Below are 18,147 nucleotides of genomic sequence, written 5' to 3'. Positions count from 1 at the left end.
GTCTGTTGGTCTCTTACGAACTGGATCGTAGCCTGAAATTCTCCAGTCCTGCTGACAAGCCCTCAGACGCTCTCGCTTAAGGAAGGAAGCACCTGAAAACACATTTTTCTGTGTTTCATAAACTACAGGAGTGAAGAGCTGATCTTACTGTTGTTATTGTTGCTTTAAATGTCGTGTATGGTGGCGTTACGTAAGAGGAAGACCAATGACTGGTACTTCCTTCTTTAACTGGGATCTTGATGCTGCCCACTTTCATCTCATGAACATATTTCCCAAAGGAGCAAATAGGGAAAAGTAAAATGTTTATTCATATTACAAAAATGCACTTCACATTTTCTGTGTTAAATAACATTTTCGCTTAAAACAATCGGTGCTTGATATACAACTGAGTGAAGGAAAGATTAAATAAAGGACAAGAAAAAGAGCAGGAGCTGCCTGTGAAAGTCCAGAGTTAGGGACCGTCACTGATGTGCAAAACTGCAGTGTAGATAACATAGGTAGTGTTTTACAGTCCCAGCCCTGGGGTACTGGTCTGTATAAATACATAGTAATATGGAAGAGTGGAGAGAGGTCTGGGCTTGTCAGTTTAGGAGACGGATAATGTTCAGCCACACGGTGTAGTTACTGGGACGACAGAAAGTTACAGGCAGTGACTGAAACCTGCTTTATTCATTTAAACTGCTGTAATTTGCTTTGGATGAGAGCATCTGCTAAATGCTAAAAAAGTAGCGACGTAGTAAACAATTCGAACCTCCACCAAAGTGAATGGTGGGGAAATAAAAGAGAGCAGAGAGAACAAACGCCTCACATAGTTCCTACTTAATTCAACTGCAGCACTGAGATAGTGAGGAATGAAGCCACCTCATATTTTCTAATAAAACAAAACAGGGGAGCACAGAGAATAAAAAATGGAAAATGACAAAACTGAATTGAAATAGCATTTCTACAGCACCGATCCCACGACAGCGCCTCGTAAACATTGTTTATTTCCATAAAACTTGGCTGGAGCTCAGAATGCTGCGGCCCAGTAGGACACACACACACACACACACACACACACTGCAGCAGTGGTGTGTTTGATAAAGAGGGCTGCTGGGTAAAAGCTACGGCTTCTGATATTCACCAGCATCAATCTCCTTTGTGGACAAACATGTACAGCGGTATGTGCAAACACACATGTGGTCAGACTAAGCTCACACGCAAACACCTGCACAGGTACAGTGTTTCTGGCATCGGTGTCTAAGAAAGCAGCCTTTATAACGGGTTTATACGTCCATTATAACTTTGGGGTTGACTGGTTCTAAAAAATACCTTTGCCTCATGTTTCAGTGTTCGTTGTTTTGACAAAGTAAAATGCAAACGTTAAAAGGTCATTGATGAAGGTTTCCCACTTCAGTCCATGAAGTCTTCAGCTGAACATATTAATAAGTTGTTAGTAGGTGTGTTTTGCTCTGCAGGTCTTTAATGCTTTTCACAGGAACAGTTGTTCTTATTAAAGACTTCTAACTGATCTGCAAAGCATCTTTAAATTATTTATTAACCATTAATAAAGTTCTCACCATTCTCTCTCTCTGTCTCTCTGTCTCTTTTGCTCTTTCTCTTTCATTTTTCTTCTGAACTTTTCCTCATTTTTCTGTGTCCACCCTCTTTCTTTTTTTTCTTTTTTTTTACCTTTTTCACTTTCTCCATCCTTCTTGCTAATTCAATCGCACACACATACTCACAAATACACCTTCCCTCCCGTGGGTTATCCCCCACAGACGCACACTCTATTACCCAAGATGCACTGCCGTGCTGCACGCCTGCCTTTTCATTGGCCAATAAAACAACCTGAGCTTTATGGCTCTACCGATTCCGAGTACATCAACTGTAGAGGGAGAGGGAGAGAAAGGAGGGGTGACATAGAGGTAGAGTAGGGGGAGAAAGAGAGTAGACCTGAGGTTTATGACCCAAACTCCTCCTTTTGAAAGAAAGAGAGAGGGAATGGGTGAATAGATCAAGCGTGGAGATAGAGAAAGAGATGGAGAGAATCTTGAGGAAATAGAGGGGAAAGGGGAGGGGGAGAAATAGAGACGAGTGTATATGGGTGGAGAATACTTACCACAATGCAGTGATAAAACAGAAAGAAGGAAAGAAAGAGAAGAGAGGAAGAGTTAGTGGGTAAGATGAGAGCAAAGTCAGAGAGAGAGAGAGAGAGAGAGAGAGAGAGAGAGAGAGAGAGAGAGAGTAAAGTCTATAAAAATATAGAGAGCCATTCATGACTTATAAAATAACAGCCATCGATATGCAAACCAAAACTGCAGCGTAGATGAAATAGATGATATTTTATTGTTCCAGTCCCTAAGTCCCAGTCTGTATAAATAGCTATTGATTTAACATGTTTTATTCAGCCAGCCAGGCAAACTCTCAGGCCTAGGAGACGTCAGCTGCTTGTCGAAGGCGAGGCTGCTGCTCTTCCAAGGCTTTCTGCTGCACTTTAAACCGCCGTCCACTATTGGCTAAAGGTTTTGTCCCAAGCTCCTCGCTCTGAGAGGCGTTTAGTTGTCTGTCTGCGATGTACTGGGCGAGTCAGGTGTCAGGAAGTGGAGAAGAAAACTTGCCATCATTATACTTTCTCTAGTGCGATGGCAATGAAACAAAAGAACGAATGAGAATGTTTGTGAGGCTTCGTTTAAACTCTGGAGCACCGACTGTCTGAACTGGGGTCAGTTTGGCCAGATGGGGACGGTGCCATTCAAACAAGAAGACAGGGGACAATGTGAGTCTCACCTGAAATTCACAGCAGAAGTGTGACACAAGTGAAATCTGAGCATCCATTCGTTCATCATTCATGCTAAGTTATAGCCACCGCTGTCCTCAGAGACAGCTGTCCTGTCAGCTGGACAGTAACCATCAGGCTAAACGATATCATCGTGTTCACTTTGTAATTCTGAAACAAAATGACACTGAAATATTAGAAGTTAGAACATGATTCAGACCAACTACAGGGAATACCCCAGAAAGCACGGGTTAATTTAACAAACAAAATGAAGTGACAGCTAAAGTTACACAAACTGGATTCTTTTTTGGATGAATGTTTTCTGCACGCCACCATTTTCTGGCTATTTGGTGCCAGAAAAATCCACATTTGGTGAATAGAGCAGTCTTTCTGTTGTGCTCCTGTTTTTGTTTTTGCTTTATTTATTTTCAGCTCTCATTTCTTTCACTTTGTATTTCTCTCCTCTCTTTATCTTTCGCTCGCTCTCTCTTTCTCTCTCACACACACACACACACACACACACACACACACACACACACACACACACACACACACACACACACACACACACACATACACACACACTCACACGTTCACACATCACCACTCCAGCCTGCAGGCCGAGTACGAAGTGAGGCATCCAGCTGCCAGAGCTTTTGATTCGAGTCTGTTAATGGAGCGACGAGGGCCGCCCGGCGTCCACGAGTGTGAAGTGCTGAGATCCTCCCCCCACCGCCTCACTGCCTCACCCCACAACACACACACACACACACACACACTGCCTCCAGGCTACCCATTTTCCACAAACATCCATCTGCATCACTTGTTATCTCTTTCTCTTTGCTCTCCCTCTCAGCTTCAGTTTGGCTCTCTCTCTCTTTCTAGTCCTCTTTCTCCCTCGTTCATTCTCGGTCTTTATTTCTCTCTTTCACTTTGGCTTTCTCACTTTCTCATTCTGCCTCAGTTTCTAAGATTTGCTCCTTCTCTCCTCAGCGTTGCAATTCACATTGTTTTTTCTGTTATTGTCACAACAGTCTTTTATTACTAAAGCATGAAAAGCATGTAATAAGACCAAATATGAGCTTTTCTTAAAGGCAAAAACTGCCTCCTCATCTCAATTTCAGTTTTCTATTCAGTGTTCTTTATTGACTTGCAAACAATAATAGCAAATGGTAAGACACCATAAACATAATTAGTTTATAAGATAAATTAATTCTCTCTCTGGAATCCCTCTTGGATCAGTGCTTGCTTGTGAAGTGTGTTTGTATGGATCTGAACACTGATTCGTTACAGCTCAGCGTCTCATTATCTGTTCATCTGTCCCTCCACGTCTTTCTTTTATACTCCTCTGTTCTCAGGCACTTTTTTCTCTCTTTCTTGTTCCTTCATTTTCACTCTCTGCCTCACTTCAACTTTTTCTCACCCTGTGTTCCTCTGTCTGAATCCATCACATGGCAGCTTCACCGCAGAAACAGAAAAGTGCCTGGAGTTGTAACACATCAGTTTTGGTGTCACTGGGACACTTGTTCTCTGTCTCAGTCATGCTGTCCTAAAGATTTTTTTTTTTTTTTTTTTGCCTTTGGTGGACAGACCATCAGTGGAATGTAACAGAAAGGGCAGATGGGAAATGGTGATCGCGTGCAACAAAGCTCCCCGGCTGAATGCAAACTGGAGACTTTATGATTATGTGGAACCGATCTGAGGCCGCTGGTCTATTAGGGCAGTTTTCTCTCTCATGCACTCATCTGATCTGATTCCTGCTCAGTATTTCTGTCTTCCTGTGCAACTCTCTTTGTGGTTATATTCAATCTTTATGTTTAAACTTTGAATATCTTTATGTTTTACTTATACGTCTTAATTAATATTAAGGCAACCTACAAATCTGAGTATAGCTCTGCAGACAGGGCCCTCTCAGCCCAGCCTTACTTATTAGAAAATTAGTTTGTGTGTTTGTTGTTTTATTTGTTTTTGTTTTTGTCTAATCCAGAGCCATGATTCTCCTCTCATGCTGGTGGGAAAGTTCCTCTGGGGATTCCTCGTTGGCAGCAAACTAAACACTGGTGCCCTCACATGCTGTTTTGTCAACAAATCAAACCCAGAAGACAAATGATAGGAAACGCGAACGATTCCACGGGCTGCACTGTAGCTCTGCAAGTTAGAGACTAATTTTGCGTTGGTGGAGGTTTCCGCTCCATTGAGTTCCCTCCGCTTCATTCATGTTATCTGTCTTAGTTTCCGTCTCTTTTGTTCATTCTCCTTCTCTACCTCTCTCGCTCGTTCTCACCTCGCCTCCATGCTCTATGTATCCAGATCTTTTTTTTCTCACTTTGAGGCAGAAAGACAAACTGAAATGTGTTTGGGGTTGAATTGCTATTAATGTGTTTTTTCCCACCAGTCAATACTCTTTTGTGCTGACTGTCATTCACAATGACAGCTGTCCTCCAGTGCTCCACTGTGTGTGTGTGTGTGTGTGTGTCTGTCTCTCTCTGTGTGTGCGGTCACTGGCAGTTGTGCAGAGTGGAAACTTGCCAGTAGCAACATTACGACAGACATTGACAGTTCTTTTAACAGAAGAACTATTGAAGTGCCTCTGCCAGTTTAGTGGCCATGGGTCAATTTGCTCAATTTGTTCCAGTCTCAAAGTGGAGATCATGGGGAGAAACACAGACCTGTAAAGTGCAGACATCGCTTCGACTTCAAAATTGATTTGTCTGCCATTTAACAGACAATTTAATAACAGATGATCGATTTGTTGGACTTGCTCAATGTGGCTGCGGTGGTGGTTGGAGGGGGCAGATACACAGTTTGTTTTGGATGGAAATTAAAAAAAACAAAACAAAACAAAAAGAGAGAGAAACTGCAATGTGATGTGAAGTTGCACAAATAGACCTGCATATTCATTCAGTCTCAACAAGATACTTTCCAGCTAGATCTCTAATTAGTAGCACTACCTGAATATCAGAAACATAATTTAATTAAGAGCAATTTATCTCTGCAGAATAAAAACAGTTCGAAACTAAATAATTCAGTCTGGAGGTTCTGGAGATCCCAAGTGATGAAACTACATATAAAATAGCAACAACATCTTTAGCTGAAATTAATGAAATTATCACTAACTCTGCAGTTTCCTTCAGCATCATGCAGCATTCACTGTATCAGTCTCGACGCTCTCACCTGAGCGGAACATTTAGTTATAAGTGGAAAAAAAAAATCTATTAGAATCTCTAATAAGATACTATTATTCTACGATTCTATTAAGCTAAAAGGTATAAGGATTAAAGGAGATGAAACAATTTAGAAGAGGAATCCAGAGCCTGAGCTGATCAACTAAACTCACACTATAACTAAAGTCTCCAACATAACAATGGGTCAATAACCTGCCTAAATGAAATGAAGCTTTTTGAGTCTGAAATAAAACAAAATGAACAAGAATTTAAAGTTAACAAAATATTCCTAAATGAACATAATAAAACTAAAATGCTTGAACTATGATAATCTAATCTTCACTGAGATGAGATTAATTTATCCAAAGTGAACCAAACTAAAGTAAACTATCAAGTAAAACTTTTTCCTGTCTTTCCTCCAGATTACCTACAAGGCCCTGAGCTCGTTGGACCCCAGCGCAGATCTGACAACCCAGAGGGGACGGGTGTTCAAACTGAGGAATGAGACCCATCATCTGTTTGTAGGTCTCTACCCAGGGACCACCTACTTCTTCACCCTCAAAGCTTCCACGAACAAGGGCTTCGGCCCGCCCGTCACCACCCGCATCAGCACCAAGATAGCAGGTAAAAATGCTCGGTCATAGTCTGAAGTGTAAACAGTTTTGAGTGGTCGTTCTTGTTGTTATATCTATAGATATATTTGTTGGAGTTTTTGTCTTTTAATTTCGGTGCCACAATCACTGTTATTATTCCAATAGTAGCAGGTAAAGTATGAGATGCTGAAGGCTTATTTGTGGACCAGCTGGTGGGTTGATGTGTCAGTCAGTTTCTCTGTGAATGTGCCAGTCTGTGTTTTTGTTTGCGATTTTGTTTGTCTGAGTGACCGTTTTCATATCTATCTGGCTTTTTCTCTCCATTTGTAACCCTCTGTTTATGTCACCAGCCTTCATCCCTAGAAAATGTCAGTGGCAGCGCAAAAAAAGAAAAACTATCTCTTGAAAAAACAAACAAACAAAACTTTCATAGCAAGAACTGTGAAAAGCCCTCACATGTTAATGTTTTTCTTTATTCTGGAACAAGAGGACTTCTCTATTCTTTTTCCAACTGTTTTGTGAAGGGTGTTCTTTGTTGTTTAAATGACAGATGCAAAATAAAATCCTTTCGCTTTTTCTTTCTTTGAATGTCTCTCATTGCCCTTTATCTCTCTGACTCACCCATTCTGTCTCTCTTCAGCTTTACCCAACTCTCCCGCTGCCTCTCACTCACTCTACCCTTTCCCTTTCCTCTTTCAGTATCTCAATCTCTTTCTCTCTTTCTCTCGTTGTGCCTCTCTGGCTCTGTTCTTACCTTTGCTCTCCTTTTTTTTTTCACCTGTCTCCAATAATTCCTTCCCAAATGGCACATCTGATTGTCTTTCCTTTTCAGGATGTTGTTATTTCTGTTTCCTCTTCATTGGGGAAGTTGTGACCTTTAGCTGTGGTTTTTATCAGTAAATCTGTGGAGACACTCACTGTCACTCTGAGCCAATAGCTCTTCTTACAATCCAACTTCCTACTGAAGGCACACTGAACCACTCAGTGCTATTTTGTGAGCAAAAAAAAATAGATTGATAGGCACTTGAAGTACAGCTTTCAGTAAAGTATTTCATGATGAGCTCTTTCTGTTATGGATTGTCAGGGTAAATGCAGAAATGGTGGCTTGCTGCATCGCACCAGCAGCATTAATTGCAAGTGTTACAAATACTAGAATTACAACAGTGCATGCCACTGTTTATTCAGCATGAGCGTTTTTGGCAGCTGGCCACAGAGGCAAGGGGACAGTGAATCTTACTGAAAAGGAGTTAATTCTATGATCCTGAGAATATGTGATTTAGATCAGCTGAAGCCAGTGAGACACGGGGTGGACAGCTGCCAGAGTTTCCTGAAGAGGTGACAGGTTTAGCCATCAGCGCAACATTTATCTGCTCAGTTCAGCCACACATATAATAATCTATTCCTTGCATGTGTTAAGAGATTTGTTCCGAAATTTAGATCAGTTTCTGTCAAAATCTGTGAACTGATGCATGTGAATCGAGTATAAAAAAATGTCACGTAAATTCCTAGGTAACCTAAAGAAAGTTTACCACCTCAAATTGTATTAATTAATCAATCTGTATCCTTCATTCCACATGTGATATGAAAACACAACACATATCACATTTACCTCCCTGGTTAATCTATTTTCAATCTAATAAGCATTTCCAGTTTTTTGGTTTGTGAATTAAACCTAAATATGAGCAGGGCCGATCCTTCCTCCACCCACCAAACAACACAACTGGATTCTGAGTCCTGACGGTGCAGTGTGCTGATTAAACTGCAGAGGACTACAGTCTAATGTGTCATCAGTGTGTTATCAACAGTGTCCAATCTGTCAACACCTACAGTGATTTTAGCATGACCTTTTCTCCATCGTCTTTTCAAATCTTAACAACATGTTGCTAAGAGGAGAAACAGAAAACATGGCGCACATAACAGAGATGTCTCCCTCCAAATGTCACGCCATCACCAATCTTCATTATCTCATTCAGGGACCAGAGGATGAAGAGATTCAAATTAAATGATGCAGACAGATAGAGATGGATGGACAGAGGAGGAGGGGGTTGGACTCGTGTTAATAACATAAATGCCACCCCAATCAGGAAAAAAAAAAACGTCTTGATGTTTTACTCAGATGGGCACTGATGCTGCGCCTCCAATACGAGCTCGTGACAGACGTGAGATTAAAAACTTAAATGCGACTGAGTCTCTGTGAAGGCTTCCAGAGCCACGCATACATCCGTCTCTCTGTTGCTCTTCACAGCACCTGATAAGACCACTGTTATCAAGATATGATAATGTCAAAACAAACTAATCCAAGGAGCCAGCACAGATTCTTAAATTAGATTTATTTTCAAGGCTTTATATAATATAGTTGTTTCAGTTGCTATTTATTACAGAATTAACAGAAGAAAGTCACCTGTGTATGGGGATAAGAGTGAGATAAGGTGTGACATGTACACACATTTCCAAAGTAATGCAGATACACACAGACCTCACGGGTCTTGTCCTGTTCTCACCTTTGCATTGTGTTATTGCTTTTTGGAATAAAGTTCATTTTACACATTAAAACTCATATTTGTTTTCAAAAGCACTTGTTGGTTTGAAGACAATAGGACAGGAAGGGACAACATCAAGATGTCTCTGCCCATTTAATTCTTGACTGATGTAATAAACAATCATGATTTTGGGGTGATTAACATTTTTCATTATGCAGCACAGAGTATATGTTAAACTATCTACAGTTACAGTACGTGCGGTTATTTTTGTTATGTTGGACAGTAAAATGGGATTTCCTGTTGGTGTCATCATTCAGTGAAAGGCATCCTGGTTTCTAATGTCAGTTTTCTTTCCCTCAGCCCCGCTGATGCCAGAGTACGAGTCTGAGGCTCCACTGAACGAGACGGAGACCACCATCACCATCCTGCTGAAGCCCGCCCAGTCACGTGGAGCACCTATCAGGTAATTTCCTGCCAGTGTCACTTTTTTGTTTGTGACACGAGTTCCTTTTTTTCACTCTTTTCTGTTCTCCTGTTATCTCCTGATTACTCTTCTCTGTTCTCCCACCCACCTCGTTCTCCTTAAATCCCCTCTGCCTCCTTTCCTTTCACACTCTGCTCTCCTCTGCCTTCCCCCTCCCGTTCTTTCCTCTCTTTCCATCCACTTTCCTCTCTCTTGTCTTCCTCAAGGGTCTCTTTTAAAGCCATTAAAGTCACTCATACATATAAGTCCAATTTGTATGAAAAGGAAGTAGGAAATAAATTTGGCAGTGAAATGTATCGTCATTAGTCACTTCCATCTTGGAGCTTTTTAGCCACTGCATTATGGAGATGCAACTCTAAGTGAACATGGTGGACTGATGGTAATTTGGTAATGTTGTCTTGTCCCTTGAGACTTGACGGCTTTAGTTAAAACACCCGACCAACAGGTTGTTGAGAAAGGGATTAAAAAGAAAGGTTTTAAGATTTTTTTTTTTTTTCACATAATGCACAAACAAGCACACAATGTGGCATACAGTGGCACAGATAAGATACACACACAGACAGACACATATACTTGCACACATACTCCCCAAATCTGGAAACTTTTATTTCAGTCTTTCGTGATTATTGACCAATCACATTTTGCATTTCAACGCTATTATCAGGCCATGACCTTTAAAGCTAAAGTGTTGCCATCACTCGTTTTCTGGGCATTTCTATCTAGACAATGAATGAAATTTAAGAACAAAGGGTAGAAGTAATATAAACAACAGGTGTCATTACTCCAGTGCCCAGTTCACTGTACACACTGCTTTTGTTTTAAAATGAACACAAAGCTAATTTATTCCTTTTTCCTTTTCTCATTCTTTCAGTTTTTTTAATTAAAAGTTCACTTTGAACATGTGATCTCATCCATTTAATTGGCGCAGGGAGAACATTATTCTAGGTCGCCTTTAGGGAAATACAGTTTCAACAGGGGTGCGTGGAGAATATATATCACTTCAATTTGGACTTGGGGAAATGTATTTTTGAAATGTGAGTGCGGGTCAGTGCTTTCTTGTTCATTTCTGTAAATCCCATACCATATCTTGCCATTTAACACCCACACAAGGAAAATATATCTTGTGTTGATTCAGGCTCCTCTCCAGTCACTCACTTCTATATGTGTTTATGAGCCTGAGATAAGCCCCTTAACATGCTTATTATATGTGTTTTGTGCAAGTATTACACGTGCCAACAGATGTACATGGGGTATCAGGGAAAAGTCATCTGTTGGTTAATGTGCGTGCTAATGTTTTTGCAGGAATAGTTTTTTTTCTTTTTTGTTTTAATTCTCAGCAGATCAGAGCATTTCATGTTCAGGAGCTTAGATGAGGAATGTTTTCCAAGTGGATGTGCTAAGAGGAGCAGCTGTTGTTGAGACATACACACACACATACACGCATCAGCTTGCATGCTCAGATGCATACACATGTGCAGTTATATAAATGCACACAACATAAGCCAACTGTAAAGGCTAACAGTGGAGGCTGATACGCACACACTTGCTCAAAGATAAAGACAGATACATGCAGATAATCCTCCCAAAACCATAAGTTTCCAGAAATGTTGATGATGAGAACACAGAAGGCACAAAACACATTCCAGGGGTAAAGATAAATACTGTATGTTTTCTCAAGCCCCAAAACTTAAACTTCAAAGCCCAAAACCAAGTCTCATCTCTCATCAAGTAAGGAGGCTGAAAATTTCTTTATTTTTCAAAAACCTCCTCACTTCACAAAACTTTGTCAATGTCCTCACTGACAACCGATGTCCTCACTTTGCTCTGGGGTCATGCTCTGTGTCCCTGTAAAGCGCTTTGAGACTATTTTGATTGTGGAAGGCGCTCTGTAAATAAAATTGAAAGAAAGAAAGACAGACTTTCTAAGAATGTCCTTCTTTTCCAAGTTGTTCTCAATTTCCAAAATGTGCAAGTCTTCATCACAAAGAGAGAAATAACACATTAACACACAATAACACACACTAATACGTATGAAGGCACTGGAACACCTGTAAGTCCGTGGACACATCACAAACACATGCATACACAGACTTGAAAACACACTTAGAAGAGGATGCATAGACACACACACACAATTCCCTATTCGCCCCTTGTACTAGGCCCCTGCTTCATCCCTTGTGCAGCCTCTGAAAGTCATTAGCTTGAAATGGATATTTCACCAGAAAGGCAGAAACAGGGGGAGAGAGAGAGAGAGAGAGAGAGAGAGAGAGAGAGAGAGAGACAGAGACTCATCTTTGGTCATCAGCAATTATCTTTTATGAAAGCTGCCAAACGGGAGCTGGGGATAATTGGCCGCGGCCCCCTTCACAGAAACATACATTTCCCTAATTGCGTATAATTGTGAAGTGAGTTCTTGGCGTGGAGGATGGAGGTAATTGCGGAGGGCCGCTGCGTTTGTCCTGACCGCTAAAGGAGCCCTCAGCCATTCATGAAGCCTCTCAGAGCGGAATGGAAACACACACACACACATGCAAGGTCTCACACACACACCCTTTTAAGTATATAAACACACCTCCACACACCTGTTAGAACACACACATATAAGCACACCTGCTAGATCACATGCGGGCACATGCGCACCTGCTGGAGTGTGTGCACATACACAAACACTCCCTCAAATAGACACAGGACAAGGAGAGACACAACTGGACTCGCAAAAAGACCCATTAATTTCTTTCCTCGCACACATACACCGCCACAGATGTGCGCACGCACACACACACACACACACGTACGTATGTATGTGCCAACATACACACACATATTTCTTACTTTTAATTCATACCCTTCTGCTTAGTCAGCACAGGGAATGACGTGCCAGCTACTTTGTTAGAAGGTTAGCTGAAGTTTGCTTCCAAAATATCGCTACCATTTGGAAAATCAGTGACCCTTGGAACAAATTACACTTCTTTTAAAAGGATCGTAGGCGTTTTCCTCAGGATTCTTTACAGACCTCAGCCCTCGTTTGCCAATACGTCTAATGCCAAAATGGATATAAAGCACTTGAGCAATTGAAGCGTTTTAACTGTGGGTGCTTCGCAGAGATTGAATAGTGCAGATAAGTATAACTTTCAGATCAAACTGTGTTTTAGCTGAGTGAGACTATATTTAATGTGAAAATGGGGCTGTTTGAAGAGTTCAAATGACAATGTAAGGCTGTAACTCTGTAGACATGTGCTGTTTGACCAGCTGAAAGTTTAATGTGAAGTACAAACACAAGAATTTAGCCAAAAATGGACCCCATCTGAAAAGAAATGACAAAATTTAAATGTTCCTAAATAGCAGTGACCAATTGCTTTACCCAGTCAGACCCCAAACTGTAAATTTTTTATTTCTGTTTCCAGCTCCTACCAGCTCGTTGTGAAGGAGGAGCGCAAGTCCAAGACCCGCCGTGCTGCCTCCGAAGCCCCCGAGTGTTTTTCAGCTCCTGTCAGCTTCCGCAATGCCTCCATCTTGGACTCGCCCTACTACATTGCTGCTGAACTGCCACCATCCAGCCTCACAGTTGTGCAGCCATTCACAGTGGGTGACAACAAGAGTTACGGCGGTTTCTGGAATCCTCCGCTATCTCCTGCCAAGAGCTACAGCATCTACTACCAGGCCATGAGCAGAGCCAATGGGGTGAGTCTCAATGCTTCAAAGGCATCAATAACTATATAATACTCAGCTCATGTTTTATCCCTTTAAAAAAATTAATAATAATCGGAAATAAATACAGGGACTCAGTATTTTATCATTCTCTCCTTCGCTCCTATGCTGTAGTATCAAATGAAGGTGCTGTGGCAAGTTTATCAAGTTTGTCACATTTTCCATCCATAAGCCATCTGACTGATTGGAAAGAACTGGAACAGAAACCTAAAACAACATTCAAATAAACAGGAAACCATGAAAGGATGGAGCAGTCAGTGTCTCAGAGAGATTTTGAAAGTTTTTGAAGCCTCACACGGCCAAAAACCTCTCCAGCTGCAGCTTCACACCTCTCCAAGGTGAAACTTTCATGTACTTCTGTCCACACCTTAATCAGTGATGTCACAGCAGGTGTCCGTGAGTTAAGGCGGAAAGATTTCCCAGGCAGAGTAATGCAGGAACTGCCCTCTCACGGCCCCAGTCCAGTAAAGTGAATGTTGTGTTGCTTCTTATTGATAGAAACTCCCTCTGTGACTCTTCACTCCCAGAATCCTCCTGTCTGCTTCCCCTTCTCTTCTGCCAACTATACCGTCTGCAAATATGACAACACCCCGCCCACCTCGCCCACCCCTGTCCTTCTCATAACTCATTCACAACTTGAACTTGGCTTTTGAATTTCCATAATACTCTGAGCTCCTCTGAGGGTTGTTTTAATTTTCCACTGCTGTAACCACGGTAACTCAGTTTGGCGAACAGGGCCGGGCGAGCTGGCTGACGCCGTGATGTAATATCCTCCTCCAGAAGGCAGATTTCCCACAATGCACTCACACTGAGACTGTGTGTGAGTGGGTGTGAGTGTGATGGGGGGGGGGTTCTTGCATGATTGAACAAGTGTGTGTATGAGTGGATGAGTGAAAGTGTGGGTGCTCTTATTTTTGTGTGCTCCAGTTGTGTCTATGCGTGTGCTTTGTATATGTGCAGACCCTAAATCCGGTCACATCAGAATTCCTTATTTGATTGGATCTCAGTCAATCCAATCAGTGTGTGGTTTGTTTGGCTCATGGATTGGAGCACTGGGGGGAGAGGCGGCGAGGGGGCGGGGGGGTTGGTGGAAAAAAGTAAATAGAAAAGCAAGTGGACCTGCACAGCACCGTAACCCAGATGATTTGATAAGGAAGTCAGGCATAGGAAATTGACACACATTCATAAAACTCATGAATTTCAGCCAATAAATAGAGTTTAGTTTTTTTTTTCCCAGAGAGAAACGGTTTGATGAAAATATTATTCCCAGAAACTGCAACTAACACAACAGTTTACTAGTTTTATTTTCTCCTTCGAGAGACATTAGAGATTTGCTGCGATATCCTAATTTGTTTTTAATGTGTAACACTTAAGAGAAGATATTTGCAGAGGTAATTCACAGGACAGAATAAATGAACAGATGGGTTAGATATTAGGGTTTGGATCAGGGCTACAATTTACATTTATAACATGTCCTCCAAAATAAACATGCTCTGATCCCAAAAAGACCTTAACACACATAAAGCAGATTGGTTGTCACACACCTCAAAAGTCAAGGTTTGGTTTAGGCAATTCAGACTACACACTGAAGCATAGGGAAAATTCATTGTCAGGGTTTAATGAATCCAATGTTAACTGACTGAAAGAGATGAGATGATGTCAAAGTCAGAAACTTTGTACATCCAGACAGGCCACTTATCAGGAAAACATAAACTTAAATAGTTGTGTCACAGAAAGGCCAGAATTGTAATTTCTCTGCTGAGGACAGCCTTTCTGATCCTCCTAGACCTGGAGTTGGCAGACTTTCAGTGCCTTCGTCAAGGACTCATCGGCAGGGTGAATGTTTATTGACAACAGCTTGAACCCAGCCAGTCTGTAGGACAAGTCTCCTTTCACACAGAAGGACAATAAAGGTCTTGTAGTTCTATTTGGAAACACAGCATGGTATAGTTACTAGCAGTAATGTTACTGACATGTAGGCTAAGCTACCCCTTCAGTATTTGGCTTCAGCACCAATGTAAACATTACCAGTCTTACTGACACTTCTCTACAGTGCTAGAGGAAACGTATGCCACCTGTGTTTTCATACTGATAAAAATAGTTTCCTCCTTTCTGACTCTCTGTATTCCTTCACACAGGGGTGTGTGTTTGGCTGCTGAGTTCAAATACCAACAGTCTTTCTCCGGAATCACTTGCTCCTCCTTTAAAGTGGCCAGTGAATCCACCTTGGCCAGTTGTCACTTGATTGCTGAGCCACATCTATGCAAAAACTAGAATGCCAGTGTTTGGATAATTTCCTCTCCAGATTATCTCAATTATATGCAGCTGCAGTGAGGATATGTGAAAGTGATATTTTCTTATTTTGTTAATGAAGGATTTAAGTTATCTGCAATCCTCACAAAGTCCGGTAATCTGTTTCATTTCATTGCTGTCAGTCATTTTGTGAGTAGATGTCACGTTTTTTTCTTAAGCGGCGAATGTGTCATATTGGAAAGAAACTCCTCATTTACATTTTAGAGGACTTGGCTTGTTTGTCGTAGTTTGATCCCATGGATCAAAGTCAGTTTCTCATTTTCTGCCTGTCTTGGATAATCCTCCTAGTCTTTTTTCTCCCCCTGAGCTCCACCTGTCCATCAAGGACAGTGTCTCTCCTCCCTCTTTCTCTTTCGTTTTCTGTCACTTCACTTCTCTTTCTCTCTCGAGAACATTTAGAAGAAATTGTTCTCTCAATCCACCCACTCACCATCTCTTCGTTGCTCACTGCTGCTGCCTCTGTCTCTGCTGTTCTGATAGAAAAAAAATCCAGCTACATGTTTTTCATGTCTCACCTCCTCTTCCCAAAATCTCTCCATCTTTCTGTCATTCTTTTTTCCCTTCATTCAGTCTCAGTCTTTCGTGTTTCTTTGTCACTTTCTTCTTTCTGCTTATCTTTCTCTCCTCTGCCCTCATGAAACACTCAATCTTTCTCTTCCCCTCTATCCTTCCTTCTGTTCATCCAAGCAGCTCATGCTTCTTTATTTCCTCTTCTTTTCACCATCATTCCATAACCTTTTCCTTCTTAACTTTCCATTTGCTCTGTCTTAACCTCCCACGTTTTATTTATTTTTCTTTCCTCCCCATCTTTTTTCTCTCCTCATTCTCACCTGTTACTTGGCCTTGCTCTCTTACACTGTTTTACTTACTCTTTCTCTTTTTTCCTTCCCTTTCTTTCTTCTTCTCCTTTTCCTTCTCTTTCTCTCTCTCTCACTTTCCTCCCTCTCTCTCCCCCCTCTGGGGTGACATCAGTCTGGTGTCTCTCATCTCCCATCATTGTGCCAATTAGTCGACGCTTCGCACATCAACACTGCTCACCGTCGGCAATCTCGATGTGTCCCTCGATGTCATGTGATGTCACACACAGATTGTGTGCACAGGTGCACACACGTGCACACACACACACACACACACACACCACCCACATTAAAGGAAAACATGCACACGCACAGGAATAAAGTGCCCGGGGCCATAAGTAAGAGAAGTAAGAGCAAGAGTGATCAGGGACTTAGGGACAAGGAACGATTGAGGGAGGGGGAATAAAAGTCTAAAAAGAGTAAAAGAGACAGTAAAGAAGACATTACTGGAGGCAAAGATGGAGGCCGGCAGGGCTAAAGAAAGAAAGTAGGAGAGGAGAGGGAGATAGAGAAGACATGGTTTGCAGGGTGAAAGAAACCAAAGAAAGAAAGGACAACAGTGGGTAAGGAGACAAGGGAGACTCTTGACAAATTGCTATGACGTACAAGGATTTTGAGACTTTCACATCAAGTTCCCCCAAACTAGATGATAAAATAGATTGGTCTTTTAGTTTGAGTCAAGGTAAAACATTAAGGCCGCAGCAAACAGTGATATATTAGAAAACAGTGTGCTTACAACTTTCTGGCATTTCCTGTTTCGTCACAATAATGCGCCGAAGGCACAAAGCCAGGTCCATAAAGAAATGATTTTCCCTGTTTGGAGTGGGAGAACCTAACAGGTCTGTGCAGAGCCCTGACCTCAGCACCAGCCAACAACTTTGGGATGAACTGGAATGCCAACTGCATCCCAGGAGGGTAAGAAGCAAATGTGGGGAAATAACAGGGAGAAGATTACGGATGAAAAATAAGGCAGATACGTAGAGAGTACAAGTATAGACAGATGAAGAAAGGATGAAAAGGGGGAGGAACAGAGAGAAGAGAGAGGTTATCACGACACCAAAACACAGATGCCATTGCATGGACCAGTGTTTTACTCAGTCAAACGTAAATAAAACCATCAGTTAAATGGATAAAATACAGGATGTGAAATTCAGAGAAAATTCATGGGAGGACAGAGGAAGAGACGAGCAGGTGAGGAAGCTGAGAGACCGAGGGAAAGGCACAAAACTGCAAAAGGAGTGGTTAGAGAGGAAACGTCGAATTGTCGGAGTAAGACAGAGGAGGAGAGGAGAAATGGGCCGAGAAATGGCACAAAACAAAAGGAACCGGTGACACACATGGAAAAACGTGCCCTCCTGCGCTGTGAAAAATGCAGCCAGACACCTTTCTTGACAAGTAAAAAGCCTGAGGAGTTGGCTAAGGCACTCTGAAAATCAGCTTCACACACACACACACACACACTGTGGTCTCTCTATAGTTGTGAGTTGACCTTTCCCCAGGCCCTTACCCTATCCTATACCTAATTCTACCTTAATCCTTAAAGCAAGTCCTAACCCTCAAACAGCCCTTTGAAGTTGTGAGGACCCTCTAAAACGTTCCAACGGTGCCAAAATATCCACACAATGATGGTTTAGAACACAACTATAGAAAGACATGAACTCAGCCACACACACCACACCACACCACACCACACACACCACACCACACCACACCAAACAACCAAACAGTGAAGACTTTGGAGGCAGGAGAGAGATTTTACCGACTGACAGTCGATGTCATCCAAGATGCAC

General features: G+C 41.8%; 1 protein-coding gene across 1 annotated transcript in view; it reads left to right on the top strand.

Moving 5' to 3' along the window:
- The window catches only part of ptprt (protein tyrosine phosphatase receptor type T), a 216,002-nt gene that overhangs the window by 72,502 nt on the left and 125,353 nt on the right, over positions 1-18,147 (top strand). Inside the window, exons 7-9 of the mRNA XM_041033529.1 lie at positions 6,345-6,546; positions 9,356-9,458; positions 12,884-13,160. Of these exons, the coding sequence (XP_040889463.1) occupies positions 6,345-6,546; positions 9,356-9,458; positions 12,884-13,160 (582 nt within the window). The remainder of the gene's footprint in view (positions 1-6,344; positions 6,547-9,355; positions 9,459-12,883; positions 13,161-18,147) is intronic.

Source organism: Toxotes jaculatrix, chromosome 3 (genome assembly GCF_017976425.1).
Source record: "Toxotes jaculatrix isolate fToxJac2 chromosome 3, fToxJac2.pri, whole genome shotgun sequence".
In the NCBI taxonomy this organism is placed as follows: Eukaryota; Metazoa; Chordata; class Actinopteri; family Toxotidae; genus Toxotes; species Toxotes jaculatrix.
The sequence above is the reverse complement of the archived record's forward strand: the minus strand, read 5'-3'. Positions and strand labels throughout refer to the sequence as shown.